Below are 13310 nucleotides of genomic sequence, written 5' to 3'. Positions count from 1 at the left end.
TGATATCAGTGATTCCTAAAATTGATTGTCTTCAAAGCATGGCAATACTCTTTACAAAGTCATTAATGAAGCTATTGTTCAAAGGTTAAGGCCTATTATGGGCAAGATCATATGTCCTCAATCTGGCCAGTTTCATCTCTGGAATACAAACTACAGAAAATATTGTTATTACTCAGGAAATGCTACGTCTTTTCAATAAATCTAGATCTAAGAAAGGGATGATCATGTGGAAGATTGACTTGGAAAAGGCCCGTGATAGGCTTAACTGGTGTTTTATCGAGCAGAATTTAAAGGAGACAAGCAAATCGATGGTCAATTTAATCCTTAAATGCATTAAAGTGGACAAAACTCAAATTGTTTGGAATGGGGAACTCACTCGTAGCTTCACTCCTAATAGAGGCATTAGAAAGAGGGATCCTCTTTGCCCGTGTCTTTTCATTCTCTGTATAGAGAAGTTGTTCATATTATCTTTCAAAATATTTGTGTGGTAACTGGAAAAGCTTGAAGACTTTTATAAATGGTCCCCCTGTTTTTCATCTCATGTTTGCAGATGATTTGATTATTTTCTCAAAGGCTTCAACTGATCAAGTTTGTCTGGTTTTGAAGTGTTTGGAGGAGTTTTGTTTGGTTTCTGGCCAAAGAATTAACACTCAGAAATCTAAGCTTTTTTTTCTCCAAGTATACTTCCAAAGAATTAATGCTAAAAAATCTAAGCTTTTTTTCTCTAAGTAGCCAAGATAGTTATTTGTAGCATGACTATTATTACTTAGTGCTGCTAATCTTGGAAAATAATTTGGAATGCATCTATCTTTGGATGGTATAGCCAAGACTAATTATAATGCCAATTTGGAGAAGATGAGAAATAAACTTAGCTCTTGGAAATGTAAAGTTCTTTCCTTTGTTGGTAGAATCACTCTAGTTAAATCTGCTTTTAGTATAATTCCTTTCTATCAGATGTAGCTTCTTAAATATCTCTCTTATGTCAGTGATGAAATTGATAAAGTAAATAGAAACTTTATATGGCAAGGATTTGATAATGGTAAAAAGATTCATTTGATTAATTGGAATATTATTTGCATGCATCCTTCTAATGATGGTCTTGGAGTTAAAAAGGCTTGCAGCATGAATGAAGCTTTTTTAATGAAGCTTGCTTGGAGATTGTTGCATTGTGATCAATCTCTTTGGTCCCAGGTTCTCAAACGTAAATATTGTTTTAATCCAGTCACCTCTAACTTTGATTTTGATAATATGCTCTGTTTTTTTTCCAATGCAAAGGCATTAAACAAGGATTAAATCTACTGTCTAAGGGTCTTTCCTAGCATATTGGTAATGGCAAATCTTTATTCTTTTGGATTGATCCTTATTTGCATGGTAAATGTCTTCAAGATTATCCTCTAGCTATTCTTAATATCTCTTAGAGTTTTAGAGTTTCTAAGCTTCTCAAAGAAGTCTATTAGGAGATTGACCATTTGAAATCTTTGGTTCCTATGGATTTATTAAAGGAGATTATTGGTGTCCCCACCTCGGCTGGTTCTTCTGAGGATGATAGTCTTATACGGTCTTTTTCTTCTTCTCGTAGTTTGAGTGTGAGGTTTGCCTATTACTTTCTGGAGAACATTTCTTTTCAGCATAATTGGGGATGGAATTGTATATGGAAGTTGGATACAATTGCTCGAGTGCACTTTTTTTGTTGGCTGCTGGTTTATGAAAGGGTTTTAACCAATGCGAGCAGAGCTCATAAAGGTCTTTCTATTTCTACAGACAGTTCTTTATGCCATCAAGGTATTGTGGGCCTACTGCATGCCTTAAAGGATTGTAGGTTTGCTAAAGGAGTTTGGCTATCCCTTAAGAGTTCTAGAATTTGATGCAAACTTCTTCAATTATAATTGGGATGATTGGATTGTTATAAACTTTACAAGAAAATTTTAGATTGATTTTTTTGTCTACAGCTCATAGGGGAAATTCGAATAATGCTGTTGGTTGTTGGCTCATTTGGAAGTGGAGGTTCAAATCTATCTTTGATCACATTTTCAGATGGCCTATTAATGTTAGATCTGTTATTTACTCATTATGCTTGGGATATGGTTGTAGTGTTTCAACATGGTTTATCTCCTTTAACCTATGATACTGTTTGGCTTAGTTGGATACCTCCTGCCCTTGGGTTTCTTAAATTAAATACAAATAATAGGTTTGAATCAAGTTTGAACGCTGTTGGTGCTGGAGGTGTAATAAGGGATTGTAAGGGTATTTAGCTTGTTAGTTATTCTGTAAACCTGGAGAAAATGAGTTGTATCCTTACTGAAATTTTGGGATTATTTTATGGATTAAAGCTCCTTCATGAATGACATTTTTGTAATGTTTTGTTCGAGATGGATTCCGCAATTGTCGTCTTTTAGATTACCAATGGATTGCAGAGTGAATACCCTTGCTTTAACATCATCCAGAATTGTCGTGATTTGATTCATCAAGGTAGTGGCTTCTCCATTAAACATGTTTTTTATGAGTGCAATGTTGTGGCGGATGAGCTGGCCAATCTTAGTTATGATAAAAAAAATTCATTAAAAAAAAAAAAAAAACTCAAAAGAATCCGAAAGCCAAAATACATAAACGGGCCTTGTAGGCCCATATCAGATCCAAGTCCAACGATGCATTTGGCGCCAAACGCCATATTCTCTCCCGCCACTTTCCCAATTCCTCCACACCTACTTCTCCCCACCGCCTTTAAAAAAAAAAAAAAAAAAAAAAAAAAAAGAGAGAACAAAAACAACCAGCGCAATAGAGCACGAAGAATCGGACATCAAAGAGGTCATGGGAAAAGAGCAGCAGCATTGGCTCTTGAAGACGGAGCCAGGTGAGTGGTCGTGGGAGGACCAAACAGCCAATGGAGGCATAACAAAGTGGGACGGCGTCAAGAACAAGCAGGCGCAGAAAAACCTCAAGTCCATGAAACTCAACGATCTCTGCTTCTTCTACCACTCAGGCGCTAGGGCTCGCCGTGTCGTGGGCGTTGTCTCTGTCATCCGCGAATGGTATTTAGATGAAGACAGCGGAGACGGCGCTGTGGATGTGAAGGAGGTAGGAGAGATGAGGAAGCTGGTGGACTTGAAGGAGATGAAGGGGGATGATGGACTCAAAGAGTTTGCTCTGTTTAAGCAGCCAAGGCTATCTGTTGTTCCGGTTCCGAAGAATGTGTGGGATAGGATCTGTAGTTTGGGAAATGGGTATTATGGAAATGCTGACGCTTTTGATGATGGAGATGACAACGATAAGGAGGAGGAAAACGACTAGTTTGATGATGTAATGCGTGGTAGATGTTTGTAGATATGTCTATGTATCCTAATAACCCGATCTTTTTGAACAGTAATCACTAGTAGTGAAGCAGAACATAGGTTCTGTGTAATTCACCTTTTTGTTTTGTTTGGGAGAAAGAAAGGGTACGATTAACAAGCTTCAAAAAGTAAATATGAACTACATATTTTGACCCAGCTGCTATCTGTTTTTATTGCTTTGTTTACCCAACTTATGTTATATATTTTAGCAATTATTGGATTCGGATCCTTTTTTTTTTTTTTTCCTCGTACTATTTTTTTGAGTTAATTTTGCATGCTGTCCGGCTAATTTCTTCTTTTAAGTAGCTTTGGTTTGTCAAGGATCTCTAATGGTATTGAACTCGTTGAAGCAGCACATTTTCTGTGATAAGCAAAGGCATATTCACTCTCAAAATTGGACGCTTGCTAAGCTAATTTCCTTTGTGCATCAATCAGGATAATCCCAACGTTCTTTGATGTCTGTGACAGGCTCAGCGCAGACGAGCAAAAAAAGAAAATGCTTTAACTTCAAAACAAGGTTCAAAATTCAAAATTGAAAAAAAAAAAAAAAAATCCGATAAAGGAGGTTCAAGGATCCATAGGCGCCGAACCTCTCGCCGTATGCAAAATAAATCTCACATTTCCAAGTCCTTATATATGTTCCACCAAAATGCCCCTAAAAACTGTTCGAAAACAAGCCGTCCAAGCAGACGAGCTATTAAAAAAAGAAAAAAAAAAAGAAAAAAAGGAAAGGGTCAGACGTTAAGAAGTTTCAACGATGGGAAAAGTGAAAAGTATTGGCTTTTGATGACGGAGTCAAGCACATGGTCGTGGGAAGACCAGAGAGCCAATGGAGGTATAACCAATTGGAATGGCAGCAAGAACAAGGTCACCCAGAAGTACCTCAAGTCCATGAAACTCGGCGACCTCTTTTTCTTCTACCACTCCGGCTTCACCGCAGGTTCCAAGGCACGCCGCATTGCAGGCGTCGTTAGGGTCGTGCACGAATGGTGGTACTCTGAAGATGGTGTGGGATTCGGGGATGTGAAGGCTGTTGGGAAAATAAGGAAGACGCTGATCTTGAAGGAGATTAGGGAGGATCAGTAGCTCCGGCTGGTGGTGTTTTCCATGTTTCGGCAGCCAATGCATAAGGTCGTTCCGGTTCCGACGAAGAAGGCTTGGGATAGGATCTGATAGTTTGGGAAATGGGTTTGAAGGGGATGATATGGTATCTGATGATGACGATGATGCTGACGCTGACGCTGATGAGGAGGAGGAGGACATGGTGAGGAATATAGCTACAACGAAATCACGATGAGGAAGAGGAGACTATCTGAAGATGAAGATGATGATAATGACGACGATGGCGACGAGGATGAGGAAGACAGTGATAAAGGGTATAGCTACGAAGAAATCATGGGGAGGAGGAAGAGGACACTATCTGATGCGTAGTAGGTGTTTGTTGTTTTGTCACAGTATGTATTCCAAGTCGCTCAATTTTCTAACAGGAGTGGTGAAGCAAGCGAGTAGATAGTATTCTCTATGTAATTTGCTTCTTTTTTTGTTTTTTGGGGTTTTGTCACGTTTTTGATAGGGATTGAAAAAGACAAAAAGGGTAATATTCTGGGTTGTAATCAGTAGGTTTTTGTACAAGCCTCCAATATGAGCTACATATTTTGACTCAATTGCTGTCTGTTTTACTTCTTTCTTTGCTCAGTGTTGTTTTTCGCATATCCTTATTTATTTTAGTATTCATTAGATACTAGATTTTTTAATATATATCTTTTTTTTGTTTTTATTTTGTAAGTAAATTTGAATTTTCATTTCAAGAGAATATTTTTCTTATATTAGTAATTTTTGTTAGAGTTGGGCCTAGGTCCACAAGTGTGAATGATTTGGACTTTTGGTTGTTGAATTTTGATATAATATTTTTATTTATTTATTTAAATAAAATAATATTTTTGATATAATGGGAGAGAGTTTTACGGGAAAATAACTCCTTATGAGAGTTTGAAGGTTACACGAAAAAAAAAAAAAAAATTTTCAATTTTAATTTTTGGAAGGAAATACCAAAAAAAAAAAATAGTGATAAAGTGAAGGTACACAGAAAGTTCGAAGAGAAAAGTTTCAGAGATGTTGAATCTGAAAGCTTTTGCAGCCGTTGTATCCTGGGAGACGCTCGCTACAAAACTCCTGCATCGGTGGGCATAAAACGTGTTAAGGACACTGTGTTACCACACAGACCTCGGTCAACCTTTCTAGAAAGTAGATAAATTTTAAAAACCTACAAGTTCTAAAATATTTTATTTATTTTGTATTTATTTTTATTTATTTTGTATTAAATTGTCCACATGTATTTACATATATTCATCTATGATATATTCCCAACAATTTTTGTATCTTATAAAGTTCTAATTAATAACTATTATCATAAAGATCAATTAAATTACAGCTTTCTTTCCTTCTTTTTTTTTTTTTTTTTTTTGGATAAAAGGATATATTTTAGTATTTTTGTAGAAAAAGAACAGTATATTTTTAACAAATTATTTAGAGATCTGCGCATTTATTTATTCAAACAAAAAAAAAGCCTGTGCGAGTTAATTTAATGTTATTCGAAACGACGTCATATCACATATCCGACATTTTCCCACGAACTCCCATCGTCTTCTCCAGCTCCTTCATTTTCAATTTTAAAGCTTCCTCTAGCAGTAATTTTGTGTTTGCGCATTGCAAATGCAATCCCTAGCTCCAGTACGACCTCGTTTTATAGGTCTATTGAACCCTTCATGGATCTTCACCTCAACGCTTCGAGCATTCTCATCCGCGTCTTCCTCAGCTAACGTGAACCAGTCCCGTGGTGGCCTCCCTCGCTTCTTCTCTGAAGTTCTTCCTCCTTCCAAGGTATCCTCTCTCTCTCTCTCTCTCTCTCTCTCTCTCTGTGTAGAAAACTCGACAACTGCTACGCTTTTGTTTCCCGAGAAAGTTAAGAAAACAGATGATAAAATATTACTGTAGCAGGGCAAGGCCTGGATTTAGTCTTATTCGATTGCTGCACAAAAATCTGGTATTATATTTTTCTATTTATTTTTAGTAATTTCTTCTGCAATACTCTTTAATTGAGTTAGGTGATGATATAAAAGCAATGCTAAGTGAAAATTAGGAATTTTGTCGCTGCAATGCATTTTTCTTTTCTTTCCATATTTAGAAGTGTATTCCTGATGTTGTTTTCCTGTGATATTGCAGGGTGGTTTTGTAAAGGTGCAAGGTGATGAGTTCTGGCATATGACTAAAGTTTTAAGATTGACCACCGATGATAGGTACCCTTTTATCATTATTGAAATTTGACACCTTTTCATCATTCAATTTAACATTTTTTTATTCACCACAAAATTTGACATTTTATGTTATTCCGAAAGTGCTTCTTAGTTTTGTGATAGGAAAATTGTGTTTATTCTATAAAGTTATGTAATCTTGGGATAGAAGTTGGAACTGTTAATAGTGATTGAGAAAACTGAAGTAGATCGATCCATCTTGTTAAATTTATTCATACATGTCACATAGTGTCATTTTATTATTAGTTTGACATCATGAGAAATGTAATTACCCGATTATCTTGGTATGATATGGTGATAGAAGTTCTCCCCTTAAAATTATTTCCTGTAGATATTATATTATTTGCAGGCCATTGGCCTAATTTAACCTTTCTAATTCCAGGGATTTAATTTTCATTATAATTCTACTAAAACAGTTTCTGATGTTCTTTTCTATTTTCTTATTAGAATTTGATCATATGAAGCTTTGCCGTTGGGTTGAATATGTGAGCATATATGTGTTATTTTCATTGCTTTCGGCATTTAATTTCCCCTGCCAAGGCACTCTTAAAGAAAGTTCTCTTTTATCGGCATAGACCTGTCGGTGGAAAGGTTTCTTTTATTTTCATTGTTTTTGTGCTTCTTTCTTGTCAAAAGGGCATAAATTTCAAAGACATAGGTATGTGCTTAAAAGATTGTATTTATTACTGAACAATTAAGGCTTAGGATTTTCTTTTTATCTACCTTTTTTCAAAATTATTTGAGTCGGTAATATTAGATACCCATTTACTCACCAATTAAGCATTTTATGATTGTCAACATAATACATGCAAGGGTAGAGCTCTTCAATGGGAAAGGAGGTTTGGTAGAAGGGTGCATTCAGAGGATTGATCGCACCGCGCTTGATTTTGTGGCACTGGAAGACCCAAAGTTTCTTCTTCCACAGAGCCCACAGTGGCATGTATTTGCAGCTTTTGGTGAGTTTTTGAATCATAAAAGTTGTTGTGTCATGTGTGCTTCATGATTTAGAACTCCTTATGACTTGTTAAAAGCTTCCTTTGATTAGGTACTCTCAAGGGTGGTCGAGCTGATTGGCTGGTTGAGAAATGCACGGTATGTTTTGAATGTATGTGGATACGCTATCTGGTTAGTGCTTGTAACTTTTCTAGCTTTTAACGCAATTTCTTTCCTTTATTTCTTAGGAGCTGGGGGCTAGTAGTGTAACTCCTTTGTTGACAGAGCGTTCTTCATCTATCTCAGAAAATCGAGTGGATAGATTGGAGCGTGTCATCTTGGCAGCATCTAAACAATGTAATGGCATAGCTGCATTCATATACTTTATTATTTATCTCGTGTTAATTTTTGTTTTTAGAAACCAGTTAAAATTTGGCTTTCTCATAAATGCGATGTTCAACTGGTATTGTATAACAGGTCAACGGCTGCATGAGATGATTTTGAAACCTCCCATGAAAATTGACAGCCTTCTGCCTCTCGTTAGTTCTTTTTTTCTCCAGTTATCACTTTGAAAGTTGGCCTTGTTCTTGTTCCTCATAAAAATTCTAACTGAAACACAGTGTTATCGTCTGTTGTATAATATATCTTTTCATTGAAGTGCTTACCATATGTGCAAGATAGAGATTTAGGACTGTCTTCGTTTTCAGCTTCTTGATATTTGTTATTTCCTTAATTCTTAAAGGAATGTTAAAGATAGATAAGTGAAATCCCTTCCCCTGGTTAGTTGAACTTAGAGTTGTAACTTTTATGCAGGTTGCCCAATCAAACATATCTTTTCTTGCTGTAGCAGAAGCTACTCCACTTATTACTTCATTGACTTCATCAAGAAGACAGTCAAAAGGGCTGATAATTGTTGGACCAGAAGGAGGTTAGTGTTTCATATGTTAGTTCCATATGCATTAGAATCATTCCCTCTATTCCCTTATAACATCACATTTCCTTTTTTGTCTAAATTTTGGAGTAAATGGGCTTCTAGATATGGTGTTTCATTATTGATTATTTTGGGGCTGACTTGTCAAATGAATCTGAATTTCTTATTTCCAGATGTGAAAACAAGTATACATATCTTCATATACAGGATGTTCATTAACGAGTATTGCATCCTCAGAATTGTAACAATGTACTTTTCTTTGTAAATAGTGCATATTTTGCATCCAAAAAACTATTTTCTTTCCTATGAGTTCCACTCTCGGTAAGAAATTGTAGTTCTTATAACCTTATTGCCTTATAATTTGTGCTTCTATGGTCATTTTTATCCTTGCATATGTATAATAGTTTCGCTCTTTGAGTTTTCAGATTGTTATATTAGTCATTTTTGACATATCAATATGTTATTGGACAAGTCTATTTATGATTGATAAGATATTTTATTGATGAAAGCTACTGCAATACGCATGTTGGATCTTTTTTCTTCTGTGCGTTCTCATTGAAAAGCTGGTTTGGAGTAACACAATATTACGTTGTTTTAAGTGATTCAAATTATCTTGTAATAGAATGAGTATTTTGTGCTGTTTTAAACATATTCCAAAATCTTTCTTTCTAAAAATGGTATAGCTTTGGTTTCAAGAGCCTGTATCAGTCATATGTTCTTTCTTTTGGCAGAGATCAATTGGACATTGTTGATTTATTTTGATGTATTTTTTATTCAGACTTCACAGAGAAAGAAGTGAATATGATAATGGAAGCGGGTGCGACTGCTGTAGGTCTTGGCCCACATCGCCTACGTGTTGAAACTGCAACAGTGGCTCTTTTAGCAACTTTAACGTTATGGTTCGACTCTCAGCAAATGTCTGATTGTTAAATCTCTTTTTCATGGTCAGTCTTGTATGTTGATTTCCTCAGTACTATTGGCTTGCTGCTTGCATTACGTATTGATACAAATTACTTTAAAACGATCCTAATTTACATAATCTGGGAAAATTTCATTCAAAGTACCTTATTTTTGTGATGGTTTGGTGCTTTAATTTATTTTTATTGGTGGCATAATACCATGATGCGGCTGGTCCAAGCTGCTGGATATAATATAATTTCTGATAAGATATTTTCTTAATCTTTAACACGCATTTCGATGGCTTAAGTTTTAAAAATTGTATCACTGATGACTGTATAGTCGTTCTTTAGCAACCATATGTTTGTTTGGGGATATTAAATTGATGTTTTATATTCCTTCTCATGTTTATCTGCAACATAATTGTGACTTTTTGACAAAGGGTCATGGTTGAGGTTGAAACTTTCGGTTGGTTTCATCTATAAATGGGGTCTACTATGGTAGACTTTTTGAATGCTAAAAGAGAAGTGAACTCAACTAGGGAAGGTTTTCTCATCACCAAAATGTCTGCAGAACAACTGTTTTACTTATTTTCATATCAATCAGTGAGATAATAAAACTAATTAACTTGTAATCACAGACCTCTCAAGTCTTCATCATGCATTCCACATCTATTTATATTTATTCAATTAATAATTAATATGATTGAATCTAAATCTATTAAATTATTAACTTGATCTGACTAGGACATCCTTTTTTGACTTTTCAGATTCCCGAGTCAAACACTGCCTTATTTTTATTTCATTTTATTTTATTTTATGTTGTAAAACTGAAAGAATAAAATAAACAAGCCTACAAGTTACTCTTGTCCATACATACTTGACCGGCTGCTGTTTTATAGTTTATTGTATATATATGTAACGAAGAAAATGACTTTCACGTGCATTAGCATCGAAGCATAGGCATGAAATTAATTCATCTGTTTTCTTGTCAGAATTCAGAAAGATCTAAAGATAGAAATAGGGTTGGTTGCTGGCAAATGTTGACTTGCAAGCAGCTTGTTTATGGAATATAAAATTCTGATAGAGTGGACAGATTACAGTTTTTGTTTAGACATTATCTTTCAAATATCTCTGTGTGATTAGATTGAGGTTTTGTTTAGGATAAATATTGATTTTCAAAGATCTCTATGTGATTGGGTTAAGGTGTCGTTAGGAAAAATTTTGTTTTTACTTCTTTTATAACTTTTGCTTCTTAAGGAGAGTTTCTTGATGAACTACACTTTTCTAGTTCTGATAAGCTCTTCTGGAGGCTTAGAGCTCTTTTTATATATATATATATATATATATATATATATATATTAAAAAAGAAAAAGACAAAACTGTACAATGCAATGAGAAGCTCTACAATCAGTTTTTCAAAAATCATGCCCGACGCCAATTTTTGTTTTATTTTCAAGTTTTGTATTTCTCATCATTGGTGATAATTACTAATGGATAGATGTAATTGATCACAGTTTTTAAAGGATTTGTTTTACAAGAAGCCTCACATGAACAAGTAAACGCGAAAGGATTGCTCGTGGGGATAGTAATAAAGCCACTCTTTTTTTTCTTTTTTCAAATAAAGATTTAGAATTCAAATTCATTTACTTCCAATATTAAAACACCCAAAGGAGAGTATGATCCAATAGCGGAGCCACATTGGAAGTTGGAAGGGTCATGGCCCTCCTAAGCTTTTTAAAAATTTTTAGTTATGTATAGTGATTTTCAAAAAATCCAAAACAATAATTTGTTTAAATAGATAAGAGTATATTATATATACCAAATAACTTTTAAATTGACATAATCTAATGGCAGACGTATATCCTTATTTAAGACAACTTATATAATTTATCTCCACTTAAAAACAATATTCATTGTAATAAAACTAATAAAAATCTCCAATATTTTTTCTCATAAAAAAATATTTTCTCTCTCTCTTCATCTCTCTTCTACATTTTTTTTTTTCGGAAAATGAAAAATCTTTCATATAAGATTTTTTATATAGCCAAAAAGGTATATTGGAGATCATTATTGAAAAATATTTAAAATTTTATTATTTTTTAATACAAAATTATTGCTCTTTATTTAGATAATTTTTTTTCTTTAATGAAATTTTTTTGAAATTTTCGATTAAGAATTTGAATTACACATTTGCAAATAATAGAAGATAGACAAATTCCTAGTTGTGTTTATCATGTTGATATTTTGATTATTTTTAGGGGGTAAAACTAGTTTTTCTTTTTTTTTTAATTTACTGTGAAAAATAATGTTTTTGAGGAGAGATTTTTTTGAGGAGGTTTTTAAAGTGGGATTGAATATTTTTTTCTCAATAAGTAAAGATTAACCTTTTTTTTTTTTTAAGGTAAAAACATAATAACATTTTTTTTGCATAAAAATTAATATTGTTGACGAGAAAGAATATTGCACATTATATTGTTTTGACAATAATAAATACTAATTTAAATATGGAAATAAAGCTTAATAAGTGAATAATTCCTAAAAGTAAGAATAGATTTATGCATTGAATTGTATTAGTTTAAAGGTTGAAATTATCTGTCAAAAACCTTTGTCAAAACTATTGATATAAGGAACAAACCCCAAATAGATAATTGGCCTGCATCCAAAAAGTGCTTATCTTTCCCATATACATTATCATCTTTTGCATGTATTATAATTTATTTAATTAATATATATTAATATAATTATATATTAAGTGAGTATTAAGATCTAATTACTTGATTGATGGTATTTTCTCATATTATTTAAGTTGTTATCTTGATTCTACCATCCTATTTAGCTAAAATAAATACATCCTATGTTTAAAAGAAAGTCCTTATCCCTATCAAATATAGTTTTTGAAAGAAGTAATAATTCAATTTAATATCAGTACTAGTGATCCAAAAGATCCTATGTTTAAATATTAATAACTTGATCCAAGAAAATTAAAAATACATTCAAAAAAGACGGATCTACATATGAGGAGAAATGTTAGGAAAAATCTTTAAAAAAAAAAAATGAAAGCCCAACTCATAATTTTGACTCTATTTACATAATGGCCCTACATTAGACACATTCTTGGTTCCGCCCTTGGTATAGTTATTAGTAGTGAAGAATAGTTTTTTATTTTTATTTTTTATTTTTTTGCAATTAAGGCTCTAAATATATGCGGCTTGAATTTTGAATGAAACTTTTTTTGGAACAAAAATTTTGAACAAAACTTGAATCCATATTAACACATCATATTAGATATTTTTATATGGACTAACTATAATTATGTGATTCATTTACATGTCTATTTGTATCAGTAATGAAATTGACTTGTTCATTAACTTTTTATAGTAAAACTCTTAGGCACACACTCTTTATAATATTTTAGACTTAGTTTTTTTTTTGTTTTATCTTCTATCTATTTTCTTTCATTATTCACTAAAGCAATTCTGATCTGGAAGTCGATCCGGAGCAATTGTTCAAATCTATTATGACATAGCTAGGGGTGCTTAATGGATCCTTTTAATCTCTTTTTTTTTTTTTTTTTTTTGGGGGGGGGGGGGGGGGGGGGTGGTGTTTGAGCTTTGAATTGATGCAATTCTTCTTTTGTTCAACCTAATGTATTCATATCCCAATTAGAAGTTCTTAAATGGAAACACTTTATGTCTTACATAGAATATATTACTATTACTCTATTTCAAACCATGTGAACAGTCATTAGTCATTATTAGAGTCTTTGGACACACATTCTATATAGTATTTCAATTAGCTCATAAAACTGAAGAATTTGCTCCCTCTAATACTCAAGTTGGCACTTCCTATTTTATTATTATTATTATTATTATTATTTGGATTAGGCATATGTATAGATGTATATATA

The 13310-nt window shown here is 33.4% G+C and overlaps 3 protein-coding genes across 14 annotated transcripts; 2 read left to right on the top strand and 1 right to left on the bottom strand.

Moving 5' to 3' along the window:
- The first annotated feature begins 2717 nt into the window (after nucleotides 1-2717).
- Nucleotides 2718-3549, top strand: LOC107434351 (uncharacterized). The gene has a single exon (XM_016045811.4). The coding sequence runs from the start codon at nucleotides 2809-2811 to the stop codon at nucleotides 3286-3288; it is 480 nt and encodes a 159-aa protein (XP_015901297.2). The 5' UTR covers nucleotides 2718-2808; the 3' UTR covers nucleotides 3289-3549.
- A 57-nt stretch (nucleotides 3550-3606) lies between these two features.
- Nucleotides 3607-5064, bottom strand: LOC112489242 (uncharacterized). Its single transcript, XM_025067445.3, has 2 exons — nucleotides 4212-5064; nucleotides 3607-4023 (listed from the first exon to the last, which is right to left on the bottom strand). The coding sequence occupies exons 1-2, from the start codon at nucleotides 4590-4592 to the stop codon at nucleotides 3985-3987; spliced, it is 420 nt and encodes a 139-aa protein (XP_024923213.3). The 5' UTR covers nucleotides 4593-5064; the 3' UTR covers nucleotides 3607-3984.
- An 833-nt stretch (nucleotides 5065-5897) lies between these two features.
- LOC107434355 (uncharacterized) lies at nucleotides 5898-10622 on the top strand. Of its 12 annotated transcripts, none has more exons than XR_007237308.2 (9): nucleotides 5916-6209; nucleotides 6552-6625; nucleotides 7454-7596; nucleotides 7686-7732; nucleotides 7822-7930; nucleotides 8051-8112; nucleotides 8387-8501; nucleotides 8678-8825; nucleotides 9283-9480. XR_007237308.2 is itself a non-coding variant. In XM_048461708.2 (9 exons), the coding sequence occupies exons 1-8, from the start codon at nucleotides 6042-6044 to the stop codon at nucleotides 9432-9434; spliced, it is 870 nt and encodes a 289-aa protein (XP_048317665.2). In that variant the 5' UTR covers nucleotides 5923-6041; the 3' UTR covers nucleotides 9435-9448; nucleotides 10396-10622. The 12 variants fall into 12 exon arrangements, 7 of the variants coding, with proteins under 7 accessions (XP_048317668.2, XP_048317669.2, XP_048317670.2 ...); XM_048461708.2 differs by lacking the exon at nucleotides 8678-8825 and adding an exon at nucleotides 10396-10622 and having other exon boundaries at nucleotides 5923-6209; nucleotides 9283-9448; XM_048461709.2 differs by lacking the exon at nucleotides 8678-8825 and adding an exon at nucleotides 10171-10326 and having other exon boundaries at nucleotides 5923-6209; nucleotides 9283-9448.
- The last annotated feature ends 2688 nt before the right edge of the window (nucleotides 10623-13310 follow it).

This window comes from Ziziphus jujuba, chromosome 9, assembly GCF_031755915.1.
Source record: "Ziziphus jujuba cultivar Dongzao chromosome 9, ASM3175591v1".
Taxonomy (NCBI): Eukaryota; Viridiplantae; Streptophyta; class Magnoliopsida; order Rosales; family Rhamnaceae; genus Ziziphus; species Ziziphus jujuba.
The sequence above is the reverse complement of the archived record's forward strand: the minus strand, read 5'-3'. Positions and strand labels throughout refer to the sequence as shown.

Coding starts and splice junctions, on each gene's coding strand:
- LOC107434351 (XM_016045811.4), top strand. CDS start 2,809: ATGGGAAAAGAGCAGCAGCATTGGCTCTTGAAGACGGAGCCAGGTGAG.
- LOC112489242 (XM_025067445.3), bottom strand. CDS start 4,592: ATGTCCTCCTCCTCCTCATCAGCGTCAGCGTCAGCATCATCGTCATCA. Junction 4,024..4,211: donor CCGAGTTTCATGGACTTGAG/GTACTTCTGGGT, acceptor TTTTTTTAATAG/CTCGTCTGCTTGGACGGCTT.
- LOC107434355 (XM_048461708.2), top strand. CDS start 6,042: ATGCAATCCCTAGCTCCAGTACGACCTCGTTTTATAGGTCTATTGAAC. Junction 7,733..7,821: donor GGCTGGTTGAGAAATGCACG/GTATGTTTTGAA, acceptor TTTATTTCTTAG/GAGCTGGGGGCTAGTAGTGT. Junction 8,113..8,386: donor TTGACAGCCTTCTGCCTCTC/GTTAGTTCTTTT, acceptor ACTTTTATGCAG/GTTGCCCAATCAAACATATC.